The sequence below is a fragment of the Vulpes vulpes genome, chromosome 6 (genome assembly GCF_048418805.1).
Source record: "Vulpes vulpes isolate BD-2025 chromosome 6, VulVul3, whole genome shotgun sequence".
Classification (NCBI taxonomy): Eukaryota; Metazoa; Chordata; class Mammalia; order Carnivora; family Canidae; genus Vulpes; species Vulpes vulpes.
Window position 1 is genome coordinate 70,224,390 of NC_132785.1, and position 26,272 is coordinate 70,250,661.

General features: G+C 36.7%; 1 protein-coding gene across 3 annotated transcripts in view; it reads right to left on the bottom strand.

Annotated features, from left to right (window-relative positions):
- Nucleotides 1–26,272, bottom strand: part of PRKD1 (protein kinase D1) — a 319,748-nt gene that overhangs the window by 65,025 nt on the left and 228,451 nt on the right. For 2 of the 3 annotated variants that reach the window (XM_026007650.2, XM_072761305.1), the window contains 3 exons: nt 21,227–21,358; nt 19,904–20,064; nt 5,146–5,169 (listed from right to left, as the gene is read on the bottom strand). In XM_026007650.2, the coding sequence (XP_025863435.2) occupies nt 5,146–5,169; nt 19,904–20,064; nt 21,227–21,358 (317 nt within the window). The remainder of the gene's footprint in view (nt 1–5,145; nt 5,170–19,903; nt 20,065–21,226; nt 21,359–26,272) is intronic. The other variant, XM_026007651.2, reaches the window with a different exon arrangement.

Consider the following 26,272-nt stretch of genomic DNA (forward strand, 5'->3'; position numbering starts at 1 on the left):
GCTGCAATTTGTGAAAGCTTTCACAGTAATTACATATGTATATGTAATCTCTTATTAAAAATACAAGGTGGTCTGGATTTTTCTGAGTGCTAAAGTGATCTTGAGAGTTACAGTAACTTTTTTATTGCATCACTCTTTGGGGGGTAAACAGAAATGAAGGGTAAAGGAACTTTATTATTTGCTTAAGTGATCCACCCTTGGCAGGGAAAGTACCAGAGCTGTTCAAGAATTGTTGCAAATTACAGGCACTGTTCTTTCAAAATGTCAATTACCAACATCCTACAAATGGTGGGATCTTGGAGGAAAGGGGAGACATAATACTAAGATTACCTCTCTTTTTACTTAAAGGCAATGTGACCTCAATGCCTTGTGCTCTAAATGTACATAATAAAAAGGAGCATTTCCACTGAGGAAGAAAATAATTTTGTATGTCAACAGCTTCTGCTTTGGGGCTTCAAATGTCAGAACTGGTCTACACATAGAAAGTGAGCTAGAAGGGAAACTAGATTATGTGGAAAAATCAAGAATAGTGATGTTAGGAAAATACATTCTCATAGTATCTGACTCTGCCTAAGTTGACAGAGGGCTGGTTTGGGTTTATGAACACAGGAAAGCTAAATGAAATGATCTGGAAAGAGGCTGTCCCATTGATGACTGCCTTAGAAACACCAAGGAAGAGCATGCCAAAAACACAGTCCAAGGCTACAAAGGCTAGCCTTTCTCCTCAAAAATAAGTATGACTTAGGGACTCAAGAATAACTTTATAGTATCTTATAGAATCAACCTATAACACTAAATGGTGAACACGTAGCGCTGTGTGTATAATGTGTGTGTGTGTGTGTGTGTGTGTGTATGTGGACTTGTGCTTCAGAAATGTGGTAGAACCAAAGACTGGATTTTGATGTGATTCAGTTAAAAAAAGAGAGAAGAATAAGATGAGACTTTTTCCTCATCAATTTTTAGTTTAAGAAAGGAAAGCACTACCTTTATAAAATTATACCACTCAGTGGTATTTTCAATGTACAGCTACAGAAAAATAGGTATCACCAAAAACTGGACTGTTAGGAGAAAGAGGTATATATATATGTGTTCATAACTTCTGGGCATTGTTTCATCTTACATTTCACTATATTTATTATCAAAGTGGCAATACTTTTACTCTTCTTGAGAAAGCAGATATCAGATGAATCAGAAATATCTGAAATATGAGAAAACCATATCTAATGAAGCAAGTAAAATCATGTATGTAAATATTTCTGAAAGCACAGATAAATACTTTAGAAGCTGAATTATTTCTCAAGTTTCTGGAAGACTAATTTATAATACCAATTCCAATCTTCCACTTTCCGTCCACTTCATTGTTACTTCTTCTAGACAAAACTTTATTTCCTTTTTTCTGGGTAGAAACATTCATGAGGATACAAGCTCTCAAATTTAACGCTGAGTAATCTTTCTTTTTTTCTTTTTTTCCATAGTACTCAACTAAGAGCTCACTAGGACCTCAGAATCATGACTGGTCAGGAATTAAGTAAGAAGAGACTGAATTGTGGGCGGGTCTGGTATGACTAAATTAGATTAAACAAATGTCTATTATTGATAACAAGGGGTGGGAGGCTATCTTATATCGTAAGGTAGGGAGCAGTGTTTTGTGTCTTAAAGCAAAGCTGTTGGAAGTGTTAGGGAAACTATGGTCTCGTTTCTGAAGGCAACATAGGCCCTCAGAGCCTGCTTTAAAGATCAGTAAGTTAGTTCCCAAGACCTATATGCTTGTAAGTGTGGGCAAGTGGTAAATGTCCCACTTCCCCGGGGCAGTTCATGAAGAATGCTCCTGTAGTGTTTACATTTAGAGTTACACATCTGGAAGTTTTTGTTCAGAGCATGAATTAATAATGTACATATACGAAGCCAGACACACTGAATGAAATCAGGCAACAGCTGATTAGTAACACGTCAAGTAGACCACACACTCTTAATTTTACTGAAGGGCTCCTTCCTGACAAACCCACCACTGCATATACTCTTCTAACTCTCAGGGGGTGGAGATGTGCTGGTTCAAGAATTCTTGGATGTGTTTCCTCACTGAATGTGTACACTACCCAGGTCAGAATCTGGAGAAATAGTTTACACAATCATCAAAAGAAATCTTGCAATATCTGGCAAATGTACTGCATGGATGTTATGGTGCATATTTACATGGAAAAATGACTTTTTAATTCAGATGAATCACTAAGATTCCTGGAACCCCAGAACACAAGAGTAATAACAATTAAAGTCTCTATTTCTAGATAGACTTTGCTACTTTGGAAAATATCCTGGAAAATATTTATTTGGTTAGAAATATCATCATAGTTTCATTCAGGATTAGAAATAGCTTTTTTTTTCATCGTTTGCTCATTTGAAAAGAATCTATCTTGATTATTATAAAACATATCAGAATCATATCCAGTAACAGATAGATAATGCAATACTGGTATTCTCTTTTCTCCATATATATATATATATATATATATATATATATATATATATATTTTTAGTGAACAAAAACTAACTGAATGAGTCATGGGGGGAGATTTTTCTAGGAAAGTATGCAAGCAACAGTTCTTTTTAATGCAATGCTTGTGTAATTAAATGTGAGTCAGTAAATGTTATGAAAGTAATAGCAGTTTGTGGCAAATTATTATTTAGAAAATATGCACCCTTAATAATGAGTTAAACTGAATATTGTCTAACTTTCATAAAAACTAAAGAATGCAAAAAGTGAGGATATAAAACAGTCAAACACAGGGAAAACTTTTGGAATGAGCAATTTATTTCCTACTATTAGGCAGTCTGAATATTAGGAATTACCAAAAAGACTAGACTAGGAGCATTTAATTCCACCAAAAACAAATTTTCTGTAGAGCCGTTTAACCTCAAAGCTCCAATAGTAAATGCTTCCTGAAAGACATTTAAAAATAATTTTAAAACTTTAGTAAAGTTCTTAAATTTTAAAAATCCCATAAGACCTAACTGACTTAAAAAAAAGTATCATCAATTATATTCTGTGGTTGCAAAGGACATCACTGTCTTAAATTCTGCTTCATTTTCTACTTTGACCTCAGCTCCTTTACTCTGGGGTAAAAAACATTCTCCTCAGTCATTTGCAAGAGTATAATGTTTAATCTGGCTGTATTGATTAATTTTCAACAGGCTATCAATAGTAAGAAAATGAGTGAAAATATGTCTTCTGTCTGTCAAAGTAGCAGTGTGGGAAAAGATTTCAAAAGCACACATAAAACTGAAAATAAACTTTCATCATAGATTAACAGAGGATTAATCATATATAAAGATTCTAAACAGCCAATAAGTAACTCAACAGAAAAAAAGATAAGCAATTGACCACAGGCGAAATACAAATGGCCAAAAAATATATGAAAAGCTGTTTATCTTCCAATAAAGAAATAGTACTGAGGCACAGAAATTGAGGCTATGTTTTAAAAAAATGAAAACCTAATCAGTAGAAGAGATTAGGAAAGTTAATATATATCCTTGCAGTATAATACCAGGATACTTTTACAAAGACATATATACTATATCTATTTGTTTATACACTGGCCATTTATGCAAGCTCCATAAGGACAGAGAATTTATGTAATTCTGTATGCTTCTGCAGTCCAAACCTAAAAGTGTTAACTGACCAAGACATGAACATGGAACCGTGATCAGGTTTCTATAACAATTCTGCAACTTACAATTCTGTCATTAATATATTGGTCAAATTTTATACATCATTTTCTTCCAAGACAGCTATAAAGACAAAAAGTCTACTATCTTTAAAAAAAATTGTATATAAACAAGTTCAAGAACAACAGCTTGTGCAGAAGAAAATGCATCTTATTTGTATCAAGAGCCATCCTGTGAAGGCCTGGTGGTTGTACAACTTTCACAGAAAAGTTGATGATCCCCCTCAGTCCCTTAGATAATCTGTTCCTGATTGCAATGTAGGAGAAGGAAGTTAAAAATGCTTCCCGTTCTTCTTTGGCTTCATTCCCGAAGGACAATCTAAAGAGAAAGTTACTAATTCCCATTTCAAATCATGTCTGGACGGCATTTAAATGACAAAATTTAAATTTGCAAGAATAAAAAAAAAAACCAACATTTACCTAGCTTTTGCCCTGGACTTTTCTAAGTAGGGCACATTTTGAACTGGGATGATTTTTCCAAACACAGAAATTTACTATTATTGAAGTAGATTTCTTCATTTTATATCTTATGAATCAAGATATCTTGACTTCTCAATTTTATTTAACCTAGAACATGTTCTGGTTATGTTTTCATTAGCTTCCTTTGTTAGAGTTATTTTAACAAGACCATCTAAAAATGGACACTAATAATGGTATTTGCAATTTATAGTCTCATGAAGAAAAGTAACAATATGTCAATTCTCAATTTGCCAGAAGTATGGAAATGAGGAAAACTAAATATTAACAAGTCAATTGGTCAGAACAAGTTATCATAATAAAAGCACCACTGTATACTGTGCTTTAACACTTGATCTAAATGCCTTTCCTCCATATCTAGGCTATCAGTTGCTTAAGATAAATAAAGACCAGTTTTGGAGGGGGGCTTAATAAAACGCCTAGGAAGGAAATTTTTGAATTTTCTAAATATAATTTCTTCTTGGACTGAGACCTTGATATATCCACTTGCATACCATCCTTTAAAAAAATAGCTAAATAGACTGTGATAATACATTAAGGATTAAAAGCTCCCTTCTTAAAAAAAAGTTATATTCATCTTCAGGCAGTCCTTGATGTATGCTTTACCATGCCAACTAAAACTTGTGGGGTGTGTGTGTGTGTGTGTGTATGTGTTTTGGGATGGTGGCCTCCTTTGCATGGCTCTGTGGTACCTGGCTTCAGGATACAATTCCAGTATGCGTGCATTTCAGTTATCACGCTACCGGGTAAAGCGTGTGTGGATTGTGTCCTGTTCCATTCTCAACCTGTCTTTCCAGTTTCATAGACTCAATAGGTTGGATTCTGAGCTAAATTCTGACCTGATTGTTCTCATGGAGTCAATACTAATAATTGCCTGACGTCAACCTGCTGGTTTGTAAAAAGATGGTGAAGCGTATCTCTATTGTCAGGTAGAGCCAGTACCTACCTCGAAGCCAGGACTCACAGGAGACTGAAGCATGAAGTTGTAAGAGCAAAAAGCAGGCAAAGATGCAGAACAAAGGGGGGAAAAAGACAAGAAAATGGTGTTATTTGAAGAAAGCAATGCATGTTATCAATAATGTTTTATATAGATGCCTTTTCCAACAAAATGAGACACTGATCAGCCTTCATTGCCACGGGGACATCCAAGTTAGAAACTACTTGTTAACATTTAAATGGAACCACAGACACTAAGTCAAGATTGCAGAAACACAGTTTACAGTTGTGAGTTGGTAGAGGTAAAAAAAATATATATATATATATACACACACACACACACACACACACACACACACTTATTACAGTGTCAATGATGAAAGACAGCTCTTTCACCTTGTTGAAAATAAATTATAGTCAGAATGAAGCATTTTTGACCTTTACATGAAAGATTAGATTTTCTTCACAATAATTCAACCTCTCAATGGGAAAAGAATGAAAAAGGTCATCAAAGTAATCAAATGTTACACAGTTGGTATCTGCCTGCAGGCAAGAATAAGCCGATGAAAAATTAGTATCAGTCAGTGGTTTACAAACCTGGGAAGTCCAACAGTGGCTTATAGTTTTAATGAGAGAACTACAATGCATTCTCTGCTCATTTTAGAGTCTTTGTTGCATATCATTGTTTTCTGTCTGATTTCATTCAAGGGTTGGAGTATAACTGAAAAGTAGAAAGGCTATTCTGAAAAATTGTTTTCAGAGGAGTATCAATGAAAAATGTAAGAAACGACTTGGTTAAGTAGATAATACATATGCTATATTTACACTGAATACGTTCATTTCATCCCGAATCAAAACCAAAATACAGAGGACTCTTTTTCTTAACGAAAATGCATGTCTGGGGATCCCTGGGTAGCTCAGCTGTTTAGCGCCTGCCTTCAGCCCAGGGTGTGATCCTGGAGTCCCAGGATCGAGTCCCTCATCGGGCTCCCTGCATGGAGCTTGCTTCTTCCTCTGCCTGTCTCCGTCTCTGTCTGTCTGTCTGTCGGTCTCTCTCTCTCTCTCTCTCATGAACGAATGAATGAATGAATGAATGAATAAATAAATAAATAAATAATTTTTAAAAACGCATGTCCATTGTTCTCTGAACCCCCATATCCTGTTCTGCAATATTCAATCTACAATCTACTACCTTGGGAAGTAGGGTACATTTAGAATGAGGTTCTGCCAAAGTTAACTGCTACCCAATAATACCTGCTACATTTCTGGATTGACATGAAGCATATGCAGAAGTCAGGGTACCTAACTGCTCATTTGAACAGATCCAAACAGACTTTTAAGAATGCTGGGGGGAAGACCTTCCTTTGTCTTAAAGTCCTTCTACGTGGACTTAGAAGCAAATTGACAGGAGACAGAATAATAGGAGAAAATCAAATGTAATAGGTGTGTCTCTAGACACAAAATTCCAAAGACAATGAGGCAACATGAAGCTTATATAAGCTAAGGAAAGAAGTAGGGTCTGAGGATTTGAAAGGGAAGGTTATTACCAAGAAGGTGAGGGGAGAGGGGAGATGTTGGGAAAAACAAGTTTGTCCTATTATGATGTTCTTTAGGTAAAGGGGAGTCTCTATTAATAGCTTTCTTCCTATTATAGGCTCTCTTTTCCAATGTAAAGTTAGGCAGTTATGGAGGAGGCAGAGAGCTTTTCCTGCATCTGCTGGGTTTTGATTGCTTTTAACTTGAGAAAATATGCTGAAATGGCCCATCTTGGGGCAGCCTGCCCTGGGGCCCCTACAAGGTAAAATAATAACCCTGTTCATGTGTTACTTTTATGGAACACTTTCATAGATTACAGAGATGGCAAAGCTTTCTCTTTGGGAGTGGAAATCAATCAAGTCTCTCAACTTCCAAAATAGACATTATTCTTATCCTCATCAGCATACCTGATACGATTTCCCTGCCATTTGTAAGCCATGAATACCTTTACTCCAGGCTCTCATCAGCATTCAGTTTTGGCTGAGTGCTATTCAGCTCATGATATTTGAAGATGATCTAAGCAACATATGTTCACTTATTTCTCTAAGATACCATTTCTCAAAGTGCATTTTCCCCTATAGGATATCCTTAGGTTTTATGAGAAAAAGGGGTTCCATATTTGAGTCAGTATAGGAACACTGATTTCATTATTCCAAGACTTTCAAGGCCCATAATTATGCTTAATATATATTATGATGTCCAATACATGGATGGGCGGAGAAGCACTTCTCAATATTACCTGACCAGGAAATTTTTTTTGCAGGATATTTGATGGGACCATTACTTCCAAGAAAAAAATAGGGAAGAACACAAAGCTCTTTCTACTTTGCTATCAACTTAGAATCACCAGAAATGTATCTTGATAAAGAGAACCATCTATTCCTTTAATAGTTGGCTATAATATTATGCTATAGTTTTGCTTTTATTTTTGTTTTCCCCTTGAAAGAAGATCATCTGAATTATGCTTTTTCATCTGCAGTGAAAACAACTGTAGAAAACAATGGTATTACACAAATTACATACATATTAGGATGATGTGACACATTACTTTTCATTTAGTGCCCAGAATTTGTTTCCAATCATTAAATAATATAATTCCTATAATCCCATTTTCATTAACTGATAGGAATTTCAAAACTAAGTTTAATTATTAATTATTCTGATTAATATTAATATTTTATTATTTCCTACATGACCTGTGATGAAGAAACCTAATAACTTTATAACTATTTATTTCTAAGCTTTTAGCTATTACAAATAAAGATACAAACATGCTTATAACAATACTATTCGGGATCCCTGGGTGGCGCAGCGGTTTGGCGCCTGCCTTTGGCCCAGGGCGCGATCCTGGAGACCCGGGATCGAATCCCACGTCGGGCTCCCGGTGCATGGAGCCTGCTTCTCCCTCTGCCTATGTCTCTGCCTCTCTCTCATCTTTCTCTGTGACTATTATAAATAAATAAATTAAAAAGAAATTTAAAAAAATAAATAAATAAAAATAAAATTTCTATTCTTTAAAAAAAAACACAAAAAAACAAACAAAAAAAAAAACAATACTATTCACATTGGGACCCCCTCAAAATGAAGTACTCAGATATAAATCTAACCAAACATGTATAAGATCTATATGAGGAAAATTATAAAATTTTAATCAAAGAAATAAAATAAGAACTAAATAATAGAGAAACATTCTATGTTCATGGATGGGAAAATTTAATATTGTGAAGATATCAGTTCTTCTCAACTTGATCTATAGATTCAATGCAATCTCAATCAAAATCCTAGCAAGTTATTTTATGGACAGCAACAAACTGACTTTAAAGTTTAGGAAGAAAGGAAAAAGATCTAGAATACCCAACAAAATATATTAATATAATATTAAAGAGGAAGAACATAACTGGAGAACTGATGCTACCAGACTTTAAGACTTACTATACAGCTACAATATTCAAGACAGTGTGGTACTGATGAAAGAAGGGACAAATAGATCAATGGATCAGGTAAGTGAGCCCCAAAATAGACCTTCATAAATAGAGTCAACTGATGTGTAACAAAGAAATGAAGGCAATAGGATGAATATTACTAAGTAAAAGAACACAATTTGGAAAGGGTACATACTGTATGATTTCAACCATATGATATTCTAAAAAAGGCAAAGGTATGGAGTCAGTAAAAGCAACCCTGGTTAGCAGGAATTGGGTGAAAGGGAAGAGAGAACAGGTGAAGCACAGAGGAATTTTTAGGGCAGGGAAAATACTTTATATGCTACCATAATGATGGACACATAATTTTGCATTTGCCCAAACATAAAGAATGTACAACAAGACACTAAAATGAGACTTTGGGTGATTATGATGTGTCAGTGTAGACTCATAAGTATTAACGAAAGTACCACTCCAGGAAGTGATATTGATAATGGAGGAGACAATGCACATACCAGGGGGCAGATGGCATATGGGAAATCCCTGTACCTTCCTTTCAATTTTGCTGAGAATCTAAAAAATGAAGTCTAAAAAAATTAAAAAGCAAGAAACAAAAAATATGCTTGTATGTATCTTTGTAGATGTGTCTATAAACATTTCTATTGAATATAAACCTAGCAGAACTGTGGAGTGGCATAACATGCACATGTCCAGCTTTAGAAGATAAATGCCAACCATTTGCCAAAGTTGTTGAACCAATCTATATTCACAGTAGTAGTATATGTGAGTTCTAGTTGCTCAGTATCTTCATTAATACTTGTTATTATCAGGGCTTATTCAGTGTTAGACATTCTGGTGTAGAGATATTTCAGTTTAGACTACTTAATAACTAATGACATAAAAGTACATTTTGATGTTTATTGGCTGTGCTCTTTTATAAAGTGCTGTTTAAGTATTTATGCCTGTGTCTTAAACGGGGTTGTCTGTCTTCTAAATTTCTGTGGATGTTCTTTATACTTTCTGGATATGAGTCTTTTATAAGATACATATGTTGAAAATATCTTTTCCCATTTGGTGACTTGCTGAAAATAATTACTTAAGTTTAATGATGTCCAATTTATCACTCTTTTCCTTTTGACATCAGTGATTTGAGTCCTATTTAGAAAAGTTTTTCCAACTTCAATTTCTTGTAGATATCCTTCTATGTTATCTTCAAGGAGCTCCCAATCTGTCTTGAAATAATCTTGTATATGGTGTAAGGTAGGGTCAAGATTCATGTTTTTCATATAGATATCCAATTGGTCCCAGAAATGTGTGTTGAAAAGACCATCCTTTTGTCACAGAAGCAATATCCTTGACAGAAATCAGTTGGCTTATACATATATACACATATTTTCTAGGCTCGTCATTCTATTTGACTGGTTTATTGTTCCACTCATGCGTAATACCACCTTGTTTTTTAAAAATTTAAATCTTGTGCAATACTACATTGTCTTAACTGTGGCTTTATAACACATTTGAAAATTCTCCAGTGTGGCCCTACCTCAGGGGTTCTCAACCTCAGCATGACCAACCTTTGAGGCCAGATACTTCTTCATTATGGGGCCTGTTCTGTGCATTGACCTCTCTGTGATTTCCTTCCTTCTGAGACATTGGTCCCTCAAATCTTGATTGTTTTAGTTGTTCTTGGGTACCTTCAAATATTACTTTATTCTGTTTTCTTTTGTTACATTTTATTCAGCTTTTATAATTGTCTCCTGTAGAACAGTTTATCAGATATAAGCATCTTCATAGTTTTGAAAGAGATTGTTAACTTTTGCCTAAGACTAAGTCTTGCATAACATGGTTTCAATTGGTTTTGACTATTCCCAAATTCCACAAGAACATTTGTAAATAAAAATAAAAATAAAAAGATGAAAAATAAATAAATAAAAAGATGAGGAAACATAGAGAAATGATAGGATCATTTAATCCTGACTTGTGCAATTTTCTTAAAAGTCTATAAAATTGATATAATCTTAAGTATAATTATATATAATGATAGAATATATTAATATTCTATATTAAAAACCTATTGAGTTTTTTTCATTTCCTTCTAATATTGGTGATGGTTTATGAAAAGGTATACACCCCTGCTGAGCTGTTATGCTATATATAAATTGACTGCATTTTGGGTCTTAAAAGATGGACTACCTCATGGTTGTTAAAATGAATACAGTTTACTGCCAAAATTGAAGACAGATAAATCCTGTCGTATGATCTATGTTGTTATACTTTTTTTCTATTTTAGCAGCAATATGGAAATCTGAGATTCAATTTATGTGCTGAAAATGAATAAATTAATAGAATTACCAGTGTCTTCATATGTATGTGAAATGGTGATTTTATAGTCAAAATAAGTCATAGGGAGGAGGGGCAAGACGGCAGAAGAGTAGGGTCCCTGAGTCACCTGTCCCCACCAAATTACCTAGATAACCTTCAAATCATCCTGAAAATCTACAAATTCGGTCTGAGATTTAAAGAGAGACCAGCTGGAATGCTACAGTGAGAAGAGTTCGCGCTTCTATCAAGGTAGGAAGACGGGGAAAAAGAAATAAAGAAACAAAAGGCCTCCAAGGGGGAGGGGCCCCGTGAGGAGCCGGGCTGAGGCCGGGGCGAGTGTCCCCAGGACAGGAGAGCCCCGTCCCGGAGGAGCAGGAGCTGCACCAACCTTCCCGGGCGGAAAGGGGCCTGCAGGGAGTTAGAGCAGGACCCAGGAGGGCGGGGATGCCCTTGGGCTCCCGGGGACACTAACAGGCACCTGCGCCCCGGGAGAGTGCGCCGAGCTCCCTAAGGGCTGCAGCGCTCGGTGGGACCCGGAGCAGCTCGGAGGGGCTCGGGCGGCGGCTCCGCGGAGGGGGCTGCGGGGCGGGAGCGCGAATCCAACAGCGCAGGCCCCAGAGCACAGGGCGCCGGGACACAGCCCAGGATCCGGCCTCCCCCCGGGGCAGGCAGAGGCCGGGAGGGCCCAGGACAGCGAGGACGCTCCTGCCCCGAGCTGAGCAGATCAGCGGCCCCGCCCCGGAGCCTCCAGGCCCGGCAGACGGAGAGCCCTGGAGCTACTGCGGGGGCTGACTCCAGGGCTGTAGAGCTGGCCCCGCCACTTGGGCTGTTCCTCCTGGGGCCCCACGGGGTAAACAACCCCCACTGAGCCCTGCACCAGGCAGGGGCAGAGCAGCTCCCCCAAGTGCTAACACCTGAAAATCAGCACAGCAGGCCCCTCCCCCAGAAGACCAGCAAGACGGACCAATTCCAGGGGAAGTCAAGGGACATAAAGTATACAGAATCAGAGGATACTCCCCCGTGGTTTGTTTTGTTTTTGTTTTTGTTTTTGTTTTTTGCTTCCCCACCCTTTTTTTCCTTTCTTTTTCTTTCTCTTTTTCTTCTCTTTTTTTTTTCTTCCTTTTTTCTTTTTCCTTTTGCTCTTTTCTTTCCTTCTTTCTCTCCTATCTTTTTCTCCTTTTCCCAATACAACTTGTTTTTGGCCACTCTGCACTGAGCAAAATGACTAGAAGGAAAACCTAACCTCAAAAGAAAGAATCAGAAACAGTCCTCTCTCCCACAGAGTTACAAAATCTGGATTACAATTCAGTGTCAGAAAGCCAATTCAGAAGCACTATTATACAGCTCCTGGTGGCTCTAGAAAAAAGCATAAAGGACTCAAGAGACTTCATGACTGCAGAATTTAGATCCAATCAGGCAGAAATTAAAAATCAATTGAATGAGATGCAATCCAAACTAGAAGTCCTAACGACGAGGGTTAACGAGGTGGAAGAACAAGTGAGTGACATAGAATACAAGTTGATGGCAAAGAGGGAAACTGAGGAAAAAAGAGACAAACAATTAAAAGACCATAAGGATAGATTAAGGGAAATAAACGACAGCCTGAGGAAGAAAAACCTATGTTTAACTGGGGTTCCCGAGGGCGCCAAAAGGGACAGAGGGCCAGAATATGTATTTGAACAAATCATAGCTGAAAACTTTCCTAATCTGGGAAGGGAAACAGGCATTCAGGTCCAGGAAACAGAGAGATCCCCCCCCCCCCCAAAATCAATAAAAACCGTTCAATACCTCGACATCTAAGAGTTAAGCTTGCAAATTCCAAAGATAAAGAGAAGATCCTTAAAGCAGCAAGAGACAAGAAATCCCTGACCTTTATGGGGAGGAGTATTAGGGTAACAGCAGACCTCTCCACAGAGACCTGGCAGGCCAGAAAGGGCTGGCAGGATATATTCAGGGTCCTAAATGAGAAGAACATGCAACCAAGAATACTTTATCCAGCAAGGCTCTCATTCAAAATGGAAGGAGAGATAAAGAGCTTCCAAGACAGGCAGGAACTGAAAGAATATGTGACCTCTAAACCAGCTCTGCAAGAAATTTGAAGGGGGACTCTTAAAATTCCCCTTTAAGAAGAAGTTCAGTGGAACAATCCACAAAAGCAAGGACTGAATAGATATCATGATGAAACTAAACTCATATCTTTCAATAGTAACTCTGAACGTGAACGGGCTTAATGACCCCATCAAAAGGCGCAGGGTTTCAGACTGGATAAAAAAGCAGGACCCATCTATTTGCTGTCTACAAGAGACTCATTTTAGACAGAAGGACACCTACAGCCTGAAAATAAAAGGTTGGAGAACCATTTACCATTCAAATGGTCCTCAAAAGAAAGCAGGGGTAGCCATCCTTATATCAGATAAACTAAAATTTACCCCTAAGACTGTAGTGAGAGATGAAGAGGGACACTATATCATACTTAAAGGATCTATCCAACAGGAGGACTTAACAATCCTCAATATATATGCCCTGAATGTGTGAGCTGCCAAATATATAAATCAATTAATAACCAAACTGAAGAAATACTTAGATAATAATACACTTATACTTGGTGACTTCAATCTAGCTCTTTCTATACTAGATAGGTCTTCTAAGCACAACATCTCCCAAGAAACGAGAGCTTTAAACGATACACTGGACCAGATGGATTTCACAGATATCTACAGAACTTTACATCCAAACTCAACTGAATACACATTCTTCTCAAGTGCACATGGAACTTTCTCCAGAATAGACCACATACTGGGTCACAAATCGGGTCTGAACCGATACCAAAAGATTGGGATCGTCCCCTGCATATTCTCAGACCATAATGCCTTGAAATTAGAACTAAATCACAACAAGAAGTTTGGAAGGATTTCAAACATGTGGAGGTTAAGGACCATCCTGCTAAAAGATGAAAGGGTCAACCAGGAAAGAAAGGAAGAATTAAAAAGATTCATGGAAACTAATGAGAATAAAATACAACCATTCAAAATCTTTGGGATGCAGCAAAAGCAGTCCAAAGGGGGAAATACATCGCAATACAAGCATCCATTCAAAAACTGGAAAGAACTCAAATACAAAAGCCAACCTTACACATAAAGGAGCCGGAGAAAAAACAGCAAAGAGATCCTACACCCAAAAGAAGAAGAGAGTTAATTAAGATTCGAGCAAAACTCAACGAAATCGAGACCAGAAGAACTATGGAACAGATCAACAAAACCAGGAGTTGGTTCTTTGAAAGAATTAATAAGATAGATAAACCATTAGCCAGCCTTATTAAAAAGAAGAGAGAGAAGACTCAAATTAATAAAATCATGAAAGAGAAAGGAGAGATCACTACCAACACCAAGGAAATACAAACGATTTTAAAAACATATTATGAACAGCTATACGCCAATATTAGGCAATCTAGAAGAAATGGACACATTCCTGGAAAGCCACAAACTACCAAAACTCGAACAGGAAGAAATAGAAAACCTGAACAGGCCAATAACCAGGGAGGACATCAAAAACCACCCAAGACACAAAAGTCCAGGGCCAGATGGCTTCCCTGGGGAATTCTATCAAACGTTTAAAGAAGAAAGCATACCTATTCTACTAAAGTTGTTTGGAAATATAGAAAGAGAGGGAGCACTTCCAAACTTGATCTATGAGGCCAGCATCACCTTAATTCCAAAACCAGACAAAGACCCTACCAAAAAGGAAAATTACAGACCAATGTCCCTGATGAACATGGATGCAAAAATTCTCAATAAGATACTAGCCAATAAGATCCAACAATACATTAAGAAAATTATTCACCATGACCAAGTAGGATTTATCCCTGGGACACAAGTCTGGTTCAAAACTCGTAAAACAATCAATGTGAGTCATCATATCAGCAAGAGAAAAACCAAGAACCATATGATCCTCTCATTAGATGCAGAGAAAGCATTTGACAAAATACAGTATCCATTCCTGATCAAAACTCTTCAGAGTGTAGGGATAGAGGGAACGTTCCTCAACATCTTAAAAGCCATCTACGAAAAGCCCACAGCAAATATCATTCTCAATGGGGAAGCACTGGGAGCCTTCCCCTAAGATCAGGAACACGACAGGGATGTCCACTCTCACCACTGCTATTCAACATAGTACTGGAAGTCCTCGCCTCAGCAATCAGACAACAAAAAGACATTAAAGGCATTCAAATTGGCTAAGAAGAAGTCAAACTCTCCCTCTTCGCCTATGACATGATACTCTACATAGAAAACCCAAAAGCCTCCACCCCAAGATTGCTAGAACTCATACTGCAATTTGGTAGCATGGCAGGATACAAAATCAATGCTCAGAAATCAACGGCATTTCTGTACACTAACAATGAGACTGAAGAAAGAGAAATTAAGGTGTCAATCCCATTTACAATTGCACCCAAAAGCATAAGATACCTAGGAACAAACCTAACCAAAGAGGTAAAGGATCTATACCCTAAAAACTATACAACACTTCTGAAAGAAACTGAAGAAGACACAAAGAGATGGAAAAATATTCCTTGCTCATGGATTGGCAGAATTAATATTGTGAAAATGTCAATGTAACCCAGGGCAATTTACACGTTTAATACAATCCTTATCAAAATACCATGCACTTTCTTCAGTGAGTTAGAACAAATTATTTTTTAAGATTTGTGTGGAATCAGAAAAGACCCCAAATAGCCACAGGAATTAAAAAAAAAAAAAAAAACCATAGCTGGGGGCATCACAATGCCAGATTTCAGGTTGTACTACAAAGCTGTGGTCATCAAGACAGTGTGGTACTGGCACAAAAACAGACACATAGATCAAAGGAACAGAATAGAGAACCCAGAAGTGGACCCTCAACTTTATGGTCAACTAATATTCGATAAAGGAGGAAAGACTATCCACTGGAAGAAAGACAGTCCCTTCAATAAATGGTGTTGGGAAAATTGGACATCCACATGCAGAAGTATGAAACTAGACCACTCTCTTTCACCATACACAAAGATAAACTCAAAATGGATGAAAGATCTAAATGTGAGACAAGAGTCCATCAAAATCCTAGAGGAGAACACAGGCAACACCCTTTGTGAACTCAGCCACAGTAACTTCTTGCAAGATACATCCATGAAGGCAAAAGAAACAAAAGCAAAAATGAAGTATTGGGACTTCATCAAGATAAGAAGCTTTTGCACAGCAAAGGATACAGTCAACAAAACTCAAAGACAACCTACAGAATGGGAGAAGATATTTGCAAATGACGTATCAGATAAAGGGCTAATTTCCAAGATCTATAAAGAACTTCTTAAACTCAACAGCAAAGAAACAAACAATCCAATCATGAAATGGGCAAAAGACATGAAGAGAAATCTCACAGAGGAAGACATAGACATGGCCAACATGCACATGAGAAAATGCTCTGCATCACTTGCCATTAGGGAAATACAAATCAAAACCACAATGAGATACCACCTCATACCAGTGAGAATGGGGAAACTTAACAAGGCAGGAAACTACAAATGTTGGAGAGGATGCGGAGAAAAGGGAACCCTCCTGCACTGTTGGTGGGAATGTGAACTGGTGCAGCCACTCTGGAAAACTGTGTGGAGATTCCTCAAAGAGTTAAAAATAGACCTGCCCTACGACCCAGCAATTGCACTGTTGGGGATTTACCCCAAAGATTCAGATGCAATGAAACGCCGGGACACCTGCACCCCGATGTTTCTAGCAGCAATGTCCACAATAGCCAAACTGTGGAAGGAGCCTCTGTGCCCATCAAAAGATGAATGGATAAAGAAGATGTGGTCTATGTATGCAATGGAATATTACTCAGCCATCAGAAACGACAAATACCCACCATTTGCTTCAACGTGGATGGAACTGGAGGGTATTATGCTGAGTGAAGTAAGTCAATTGGAGAAGGACAAACATTGTATGTTCTCATTCATTTGGGGAATATAAATGAATATAAATAATAGTGAAAGGGAATATAAGGGAAGGGAGAAGAAATGTGTGGGAAATATCAGAAATGGAGACAGAACATAAAGACTCCTAACTCTAGGGGTGATGGAAGGGGAGGAGGGGAGGGGGTGGGGGTGACTGGGTAATGGGCACTGAAGGGGGCACTTGACGGGATGAGCACTGGGTGTTATTCTGTATGTTGGTAAATTGAACACCAATAAAAAATAAATTTATTATTAAAAAAAAGAAGAAACAAATTTCATGAGAGAATGCCATATAAAACTATTGCAATAATATAAACTATTGCAATAAATTAAAAATTCTTGTAAAGGATGATTTTCTAATGAAATATAATTGTATTTGTTAACTATTGCTGCATAACAAACTCAGTAATTTAAAACAATAAACATCTATTAAAATACAAAAAAAAAAAAGTCATCAAGTACGGACAGGAAAAATCATTTTCTTACATTTGAGAAAAAATCTCTACACTTGTCATGGGTAACTTTGCAACATAGGTGATATAATGGGATTAATAAGGAATGCCATCTTTATATCTTGGTCATTGTCTTTTTTAGAAGTGGAAAAATATCTTTTATTGTATAGAGAACTAAAAGGTTTTAGTATTTTTCCATAATACTACTTTTGATTAGGTATTTGCTATAAATTTTAAACTGTAATTGCTGACCTTTTATGTCTTGCCCAGGGATAAAGAAGGACATATTCACTGTACTCCAAAATGCCTTGGTAGAGCAGGCTGGTTTTTTCCTGACATGAAGTAGCCAAGGCATGACTGTGACCCAAGACAACCAGAAAATATGTGCCCTCCTCAAAGTGGGCCAGTGTTTGCTTCTTTTCTCAGGTATTGGATAAAACGAGAAATAAACAGGCATACCATGAGGGCACAAAGAGCTCTGATACATGTAAAACAGGACTTTGAGAGCCAGTGTGTCAAATGGTGTCAGAAATATGATTTCCAAGGGCATTTCTCATTTAAACATTGCCTGTCAGGCATTTTATACAAGGTCATGAAAGTTTATCATAATAACATTTTTCAAAGTATTTTATGGCCCCAATTTTTTCTCACCTCACAAATATCTGATTTGGTCACAATCTTATAAGCCTTCTTGACAGACATGGTTAAAATCAGATTTTTAAAAATATATTAAAAAAAACATTTTCAGCATTCTACTATAAAAATTTTCATTTACCAATAAAGCACTAATGAATTTCAACATTTCATGTAAAATATAGCTTGTAATCAAGTAATTCAAATGATGAAATAATTATTTAATTTGGTTAAATAAAGCAATTAAATAATTTGATTTAAAAACCTGTGTTAAAGTCTATAGTTATGTAACCTAAATTATATTCACATATAAATTATACATTTATAAATATATGCATGCATATAACTTAAATATGTAACTCAATTCATACTTATATAGATTATATATGTACTGTTTTGTATTATATATGCACATATATATGTAAAACGTGTATATGCATATATATGTATATATTACATAAAGTTGATACTGATTTAAAAGAAGAATCTTTAGCATTAATCATCTGGATTCTAATCTGGTCTAATAATGAATGGCTTTAGAGCTTTAGATTTCTGATGGGATATTAAATAATTTTTTAAGAACTTTTCTTGGTAAAATTGAAAACAGTATACAATTAATTTATAATTTTGTTTCTTAAATTTTTAAGTATTCTAAAAACACTATGTGTCTCAGTGAGCAAGAAGAACTAGTCTATAAAAATTGAAACTAAATCAAAGAATTTCAGAATTGGGAAGCTGACATGAGTTGCTGGAAAAGTAAACAGCTTTCGATTTAAGTACCTTTCAATTTGAATACCAGTAGTTCCAATTCATGCAACTTTACAAAATAATATAAAGTCACACACATACATTCTGCATAGCTATCAAACATAATATAGTCTTCTAGTTAATGGTAGGATTAAGTACTTGCCTTCCCCCAACAGGTTTATTTCATGAAAGAATGAAAACACAATAAAGTCCTAAAAGGAAGTCTCAGGAAAACAGACTATAACATTTTCCTATTTACCAAAATAAGCATGCATTTGGGCTATATGTCTGGTTTACGCTGTAACATAAAGATCACAACAAAATATTTTTCAAACAAGAGACTAGTTGATACAACTTTTTTTAGAGATGTCTTCAAAATGTATTGCCTCCCCTCCACTCCAAGAAGGAATAATTTAACCTTAATGTTGTAATAATTTCTAAATTTCTTAAATGACTTTTATAATAGCTAGATTATAAAAAGTATTTGTAATATTCTTTGGAAGGAGGGAGTAAATATGGGATATTTAAAGTCTTGCACTGTCAGTTTATGTTCTTACTTTAAATAATTCACATAATTATCACAATTTTTACTTGGTTTTGAATGTTTGGAAAATCTAAATTTAACTCTCTTAAAGAATAATACTTAAGTCATATCCATAAGTATGTTAGAACTAATAATGGAAATATTTAAGGTATTCAAGTCTTATTTTTCTCTCAGCATTTGTCAATCAGTGTCACTCTGACAATACTCCAGAATGTGCCAGTAATGCCAAGACATTGAAGACTTTCATATTTTCGTAAGAGCAAGTTTAAAATTTTCTCCCAGAAGAAATATTCACCTATGTCACAAAGAGAACTTCTTTTGTTTCTGGTTTCCAGATTTTGACAAATTATGTTTTGTAATATTTACACATTAGTTTGTGCCACTCTGGCCCTATGACCACGATGAAACCTCACCTATTTCTAACTGCATGAAGTTCACAAATGAAAAAGCAAACTCAAAGCTTTGGATATTTGATGAAGCCCTGAACACTCTACAGCACAGGCCCTAAAGAAATCTAGTCATTAACACCTTGGCTGTGTCCTCCCTCCCAGGGCACTGTCTTGATTGACGCTGTTATCCCATCGTCCCACAGATCTCTCATGTAAATGGATAAATGGATAAACAGGAGGCTGTACCAGAAGGGGCTCGTCAGGAGCACTGCTGGAGAGCTCAGCAGACGCTGTGCGGACAGTGCTGAGCCCAGTGAGGGAAACGTTGGAGAGCCTTCTCCTCCTCACGCCACTGCAATTGTTGGGTATTTTAAATGCACATCTCTTATGGTAATTCAGACCGCACCCTGGAAAGAGAAAGTAAAAATGATTTTTGTTCAACCATAAATTAAAAGCTCTTTTGGTATTAAATTATGCATTTTTAAAAATAGTACTGTTTCTTGGGGCTATTTGGAAATTCAAATTTTCTCTCGAGCTTTTTCTGATTTCTTTTCACAATTTGTAAATAGGGTGAGTTTTTGAATTCTGATTCTATTGGACAAGTTCAGCAACTACTCTGGTTATCAACTTTTTAAAATGTTCTTTGATACAATGGACTTGGGCTCGGAGGGATTGAGCCATGAAAACCCAAAGAGAACACCTGAGGCATTTTTAACTGCCACAAGTTCTAATGTGAGTGGAACACACACATTAGAGGGAAAGTTAATCACAGAGCATCACAACTTCTGACCTACATTGATCTGAATCCTGGCTCCACAATTTTTTTGTCCATATGACCTTGCATACCTTACTTTATAGGGCTAACTACCTTGTAGGGAATGCCTGGGTGGCTCAGTGGTTGAGCACCTGCCTTTGGCTCAGGTTGTGACCCCGGGGTCCTGGGATCAAGTCCCTCATTGGAATCCCTGTGGGGAGCCCGCTTCTCTCTTTGCCTATGTCTCTGCCTCTCTGTATCTCTCATGAATAAATAAATCTTTAAAAAAATAACTACCTTGTAGAACTGTTAAGAAAATATGTAAGATACCATACATGGTGGTTTCCACATGGTAGATAATTAGGAAAGCACCATTTTCTTTTAATGTTTCTACTATTCATTGTTCACATGAGAAACATGGGTACAAGTTCCAGTCGGTCACTCTACAGCTGAATGGTTTTGCATGGTTTGATTAATCTCCTAAATCTCTGCGCATTTCAATACACATTTGTTGAATGCCTACTAATTCTGACTTCAGAAGCAAATGTTATTTTTAGTTTGTTGCCAAAATCACACAAAAGAAATGGATCCATAAAATACAGGGGAAACAGTATGAATATCAGGTTTTCCACGTCAGAGCAAATATGCTGAAGACAGGAAATGTAAAGAAATGAACAGAACAGAATCCATGCATCCAAAAAATCACTGGAAGACATCTGAGGGAAAGAAGACATAATTGTAGAGGGCACAACATAAGCAGATGATTTATATGTTCCAGCATGTGACTGACTTGATTGGGGAGGGAAAGATCTTACCTTCACATTTAAGGCCTTGACGCACCAACCCCCACAGCATTTCTCCACAGTGATCACAGAAAGCTGGAGCTCTGTATGAATGAACAAAAAGAGCGTGGGGACGAATCTGAAAGTCTTCAAAGGTGGCAGAAGCTGTAAAAATAGTAACATTGGAAAATAAGCCAAATGGATAGTCTGATCTGTAGATAATTATATACAGGATAGTTAATACACAAGTATGGATATAACTCTGGGCAAAGCCAGGAAAGATAAGATGCAACACTGCTTGGTGATAGCAGTGAGACTTTATTCTTCCTACCACAGCTTTACAATTGTGTGGCACGGCAACCCTCTCTCCCCTGTTCCTGCTAGTCAAAGTTTCAGGGCACTTTGAGAATAGGTAAAATGTGAAGAAAGCATGAACAAAAGGAGAGTTCAATCAGATTTACAAATACCTGATGTGACTTAAAAATATTTTGCTTTTTCTCCCCCAAAAAGGTAGTTAGAAATATTAATGAAAAAAATTTGATGGATTGAATTTGACAGATCAGAAGATGGTATATTTGAATATGACCATGAAAAGGTACATCAGAAGAAGTGGGGGAGCCCACTGCAAGACAGATTAGAAATCCGAGCAGCCTCTTCTTGGGGATATAGAGTTATTTGAACTCTTAAGGCAAAATAACCAAGCATTTATTATGACCTATAAATAACCAAGCAGCCTCTTCACCAATACATAAGAAGGACTTAACACACTGGTGAATCCAGTCCACTCCTTGAGAAATACACGTTCATGATGTAGGGTACTTTTGTTTAACACATATTGTTACTTATTCTATATGGTACTCCTGCAAAGTATTGAAATTCACTACTTTTTTTTTAAAAGATTTTATTTATTTATTCATGAGAGACACACAGAGAGAGGCAGAGACACAGGCAGAGGGAGAAGTAGGCTCCATGCAGGGAGCCTGACATGGACTTGATCCTGGGTCTCCAGGATCAGGCCTTGGGGGCACTAAACCACAGAGCCACCTGGGTGGCCCAATTCACTACCTTTTTAAATAATATTTTGCCAAATGATATTTTTTATTGTGTTACAAAATTAGTTTATGTTTTTTGTTGTTGTCCAAATCAAGAAAGATACAGAGAATTGAAAGTAAAGGATCACCCAGTTTCCCAAAATTCTAATGGGTAGGGGGTATATCTTTCTAGATCTATTTGCATACATAGCCTAATGTTGAGCCTAGCTAGTACAGTCCAGAGAGTGCTGACCTGGGAGGAAGAAAGCAGGCTGCAGCTTTGCTATTACTGAAGTGACACCTCACCCAACCATCACGAGCTTCAGTTTCTCATACACAGAAAGAGAAGATGTGATTAATGGTAACTTCTCCAAGTCTGAAAAGCTTACACTTCCATTAAAGTTAGGACCATGTGCACTTGATTTCATAAAATTTTATTCAAAAAGAATTGGGGGGAAACTTTGTTAAGCACCTTCAATATTGTCAATAATACAATTGTGGGTAAAGATCTAAAGATGAATAAGATGTCTTTACAGAGCCTACCAAACTAGTAAGAAATATAGGTAAAAACAAACAAACAAAAAACCCCACAAGTATAAAATGACTTCTGATTTTCAGAGAAACTACAAATTGTGGACTAAGATACTAAATAGAACTACAACTACAACCCATAGTCGCTCTGGCCCCCAATTCACTGTCCTTTTCATCATACCACCATTGCATCTTATCTTCCCTAACTCTGCCTAAAGAGTTATGTCCAATAGCTCTATGCTGTGGGGAATAAACATTTGTAGATTTCCTATTGCTGCCTTGGAGAGCAGGCTATAGGCTAACAAATCTCTCACTGAGTGCACTTAATGAAGTGCTTCCCTTGTTAACTCAAGTATGCAAGGTGAGAGAGAGTGCATACTGAAAATGTAGGCCATTCATCTCTGCTAGGTAGATATCCAAAATTATGAGGACAACTTTGAGGGTATCACATCCCTCAGGGCAAGAGATAATAGAACATTTAGGAGAGTGAATCACTTCCACCAGAAAGAATATTACTGATGGTTCACAGGACATACAACTGGACGTAATAGAAGACTGAAAATTTTAATGGGTTAGTTGTTCTTTGAGCCTTGAATAAAAGCACTTTATTCCAAATTAAGGGGCTTTGTTGTTGAAAATCAACTTATTAAAATTATTACTTTTATTCAGTTGGAAAGAGAATTAAAATAACAAGAATAAGATTTACTGAGCTCTTAATATATACTAGATACTATGCTAAGAGATTTAAGTGTGGGAAGAAGAAGCTGATCAAAGAACTATGATCATGCACCAACACTGCCTACAGGAAGTTCTGACTAGTGTTAATATTCTTTATTAAAAGGATTTCAACCTAAATAAGTTTGAGAAATTGCATATTACAAGATTCACAACATTATGGTCAATGTTTATCAGTAAAGGAGTATGATTTGGGTACCAATCATCTACTTATGTGGTTTGGTCAAAACATGTCTAATTTGGGGATGGTAAATTCTCTTTAAAACTAGTTCTCTTACTCGTGGACAAAATCTGTTTTCAAAATATCAAAGAAAATACTTTGTGCCAATCGTTAACTCCTTTTTGTTTCTCTCTCCTTCCCCCTAAAAGTCAGCCCTCAGAACCAAGCAGCTATGATGATACTATTATACCAATTAGTTAATAATTACTGTGGTTTTCAAAATAAGGAACACTGGTATTTGAGAATACTAATACCAAGCTGCACTCAGATATTTTTGAATTAATCAGAAAAACATAAATAATTAAACTGAAGATTTTCAATGACCATACTCCTTCTCCAACCCCCCGCCCCCGTTTATGTCAGGCAAGTCTGCCTTTTTCACTTTTTTAAGGGGATTAACATTCATAAGCAGTTAGCACCCTTGACTTATGTTCAAATGCCATTTTCTAAAGTTCAATTTTAATATTCTCCTGTTAATTTTAGAATAATTAAATACATTTTTAAAATAAAACTACCAAGTGTGGGGAGGTTTTACATCCATTTGAAATCAAAACACAACATCCATTCATTATGAATTTACCTGTTCTGCACCCTGGGGGAAATCAGTATTAGCTGAGTGTAGGCATGCCATCTCGCCTAATCACAAAATTGCACTTCAGAGATAATCACTCAGCACAGGAAAACAAAGTGAATGCTGTAATTCCATTTCACTTAAGTTTTGGAATCAAAATGGACAGATCAGAGTAGAATATTAAAGTGTCTAGAGACTCCAAGAGAGGAACAATATGCTATCTGTCAGTTTGTCATAATCAATCAACCAACCTAAATTAAAAGCATGTGACAGGGCTACAAACTAAGCACAATGGGCCCCTTATACTGGTATTTGTGTCTCTCTGATTTGCTCTATTCAAAGTCTATTGTTATACACCAGTGTGCGAGAGAGGAGAAAATGACATGCTTTCCTTAGTCACTGATCATTTGAAACAGGTAATTGAGCCAAAAACTCTAAAATAATCAGTAGTTCTTTTAAGGTTCATGATGAGTTGTTGCACAAAATGGAATAAACTGTTTGGTTAGCAGTACAGAAGGAATGAGGCTTCTGATGCAAAATAAATAATCTCTGGAGGTCAAAACTATTTGCATGATAAAATAAAATAGTGTCAGCTCCTCCAAGATTTTCAGTATTTTTTTTCTTATTGACAATCTTGGCAATTTGGGAGAAGCATTAACTCTTTCTGGCGTCAACAATTTGGGACAGATAGAAGAGGTTAACACACTGCACGTAAGTAACATCCTTTTCCGTACTTCACAAGCAATCTATGAAGTAGATGTTATTATTATCTCTACTTCTGAATGGGAAGACTGAGTCTCAGAGAAATAAAGGAGCTGTCCTAGCTAACACAGGATCTTGATTTAGATTGTCTTCACACTTGAACCATACAATTTCTCTAAGCTGTGCTGGATCAAATTGTATTTCTCTGTCCATTAAAACACAATGGATTATAAACTGCATCTTTATTTTGTGAATCACTAGAAAAGATCTTTATAAATAGCAATTAAATATAACACATTACCCTTGTATCATGCATCCTCATCTCAGAGATGCAAAAGGTACTAGAGAGAAAAAAAGTCCATGAAATAACCACGGAATGAAATTAATTCGATTTGTGATCAACTATCCTCTTAATATGCTTTCTGTATGGACGCTAGTTTTTGAAATCCTTCTGCCTCCAAACAAATAGGAGTTAGTAACAATAAGTGGTTTTGAAATTGTTATGAAATCAAAGGTAATGCATCACTCACAGCCAACTGGAGTTTTGGGTCCTCAAGATAACCAGAGTCGCCCCATTCAATTGCTAAGTCTGTCCAAGAGCAAAACATTATGAAGGTTTTTCAAGCTGTTAAGATTTGTTGTAGATAAATTTGCTTTTTCCTTAGCCTCCAGAATACTGAAAATAGCTCCTGGATTCCATTTGCATATAAATACACATACTCATCAGTTTTATCAGATTATACTTTAACATCCCATTATTTATCCAGACACACACACACACACAATAGATATACATAAACCATCCTCTGTTCCTTGAGAGCTACCATTGGTGGAATGATGACTCCTCACAAATCAGTTTGTTGCATTTGAGAATATCTCAAATTAGTAGAAATATTTTTTTTATACTGAAACCCACACACTCATCTGTAACTTCAACATGGTCCACGACTTTTCATCAATTAGCTTGTGGAGGCCAAGCAGTCCTAATTATCTTGAAGCATATAGACTGATGTTAGTTTTATTAATGTATCTATAACATACTAAGCTTGAAATACAAAAATGACAGGGAACACAGTATCTGTTGTTGAGGGTTCAAAGTCAAAGTGAGGATGACACATCCATAATAATTATAATAGAAAATGCAGAGATGGAAACCCAAAAGAAAGGGTGACTAGGGGCAGCCCCAGTGGCACAGCAGTTTGGTGCCACCTGCAGCCCAGGGCGTAATCCTGGAGACCCTGGATCGGGTTCCACGTCGGGCTCTCTGTATGGTGCCTGCTTTTCCCTCT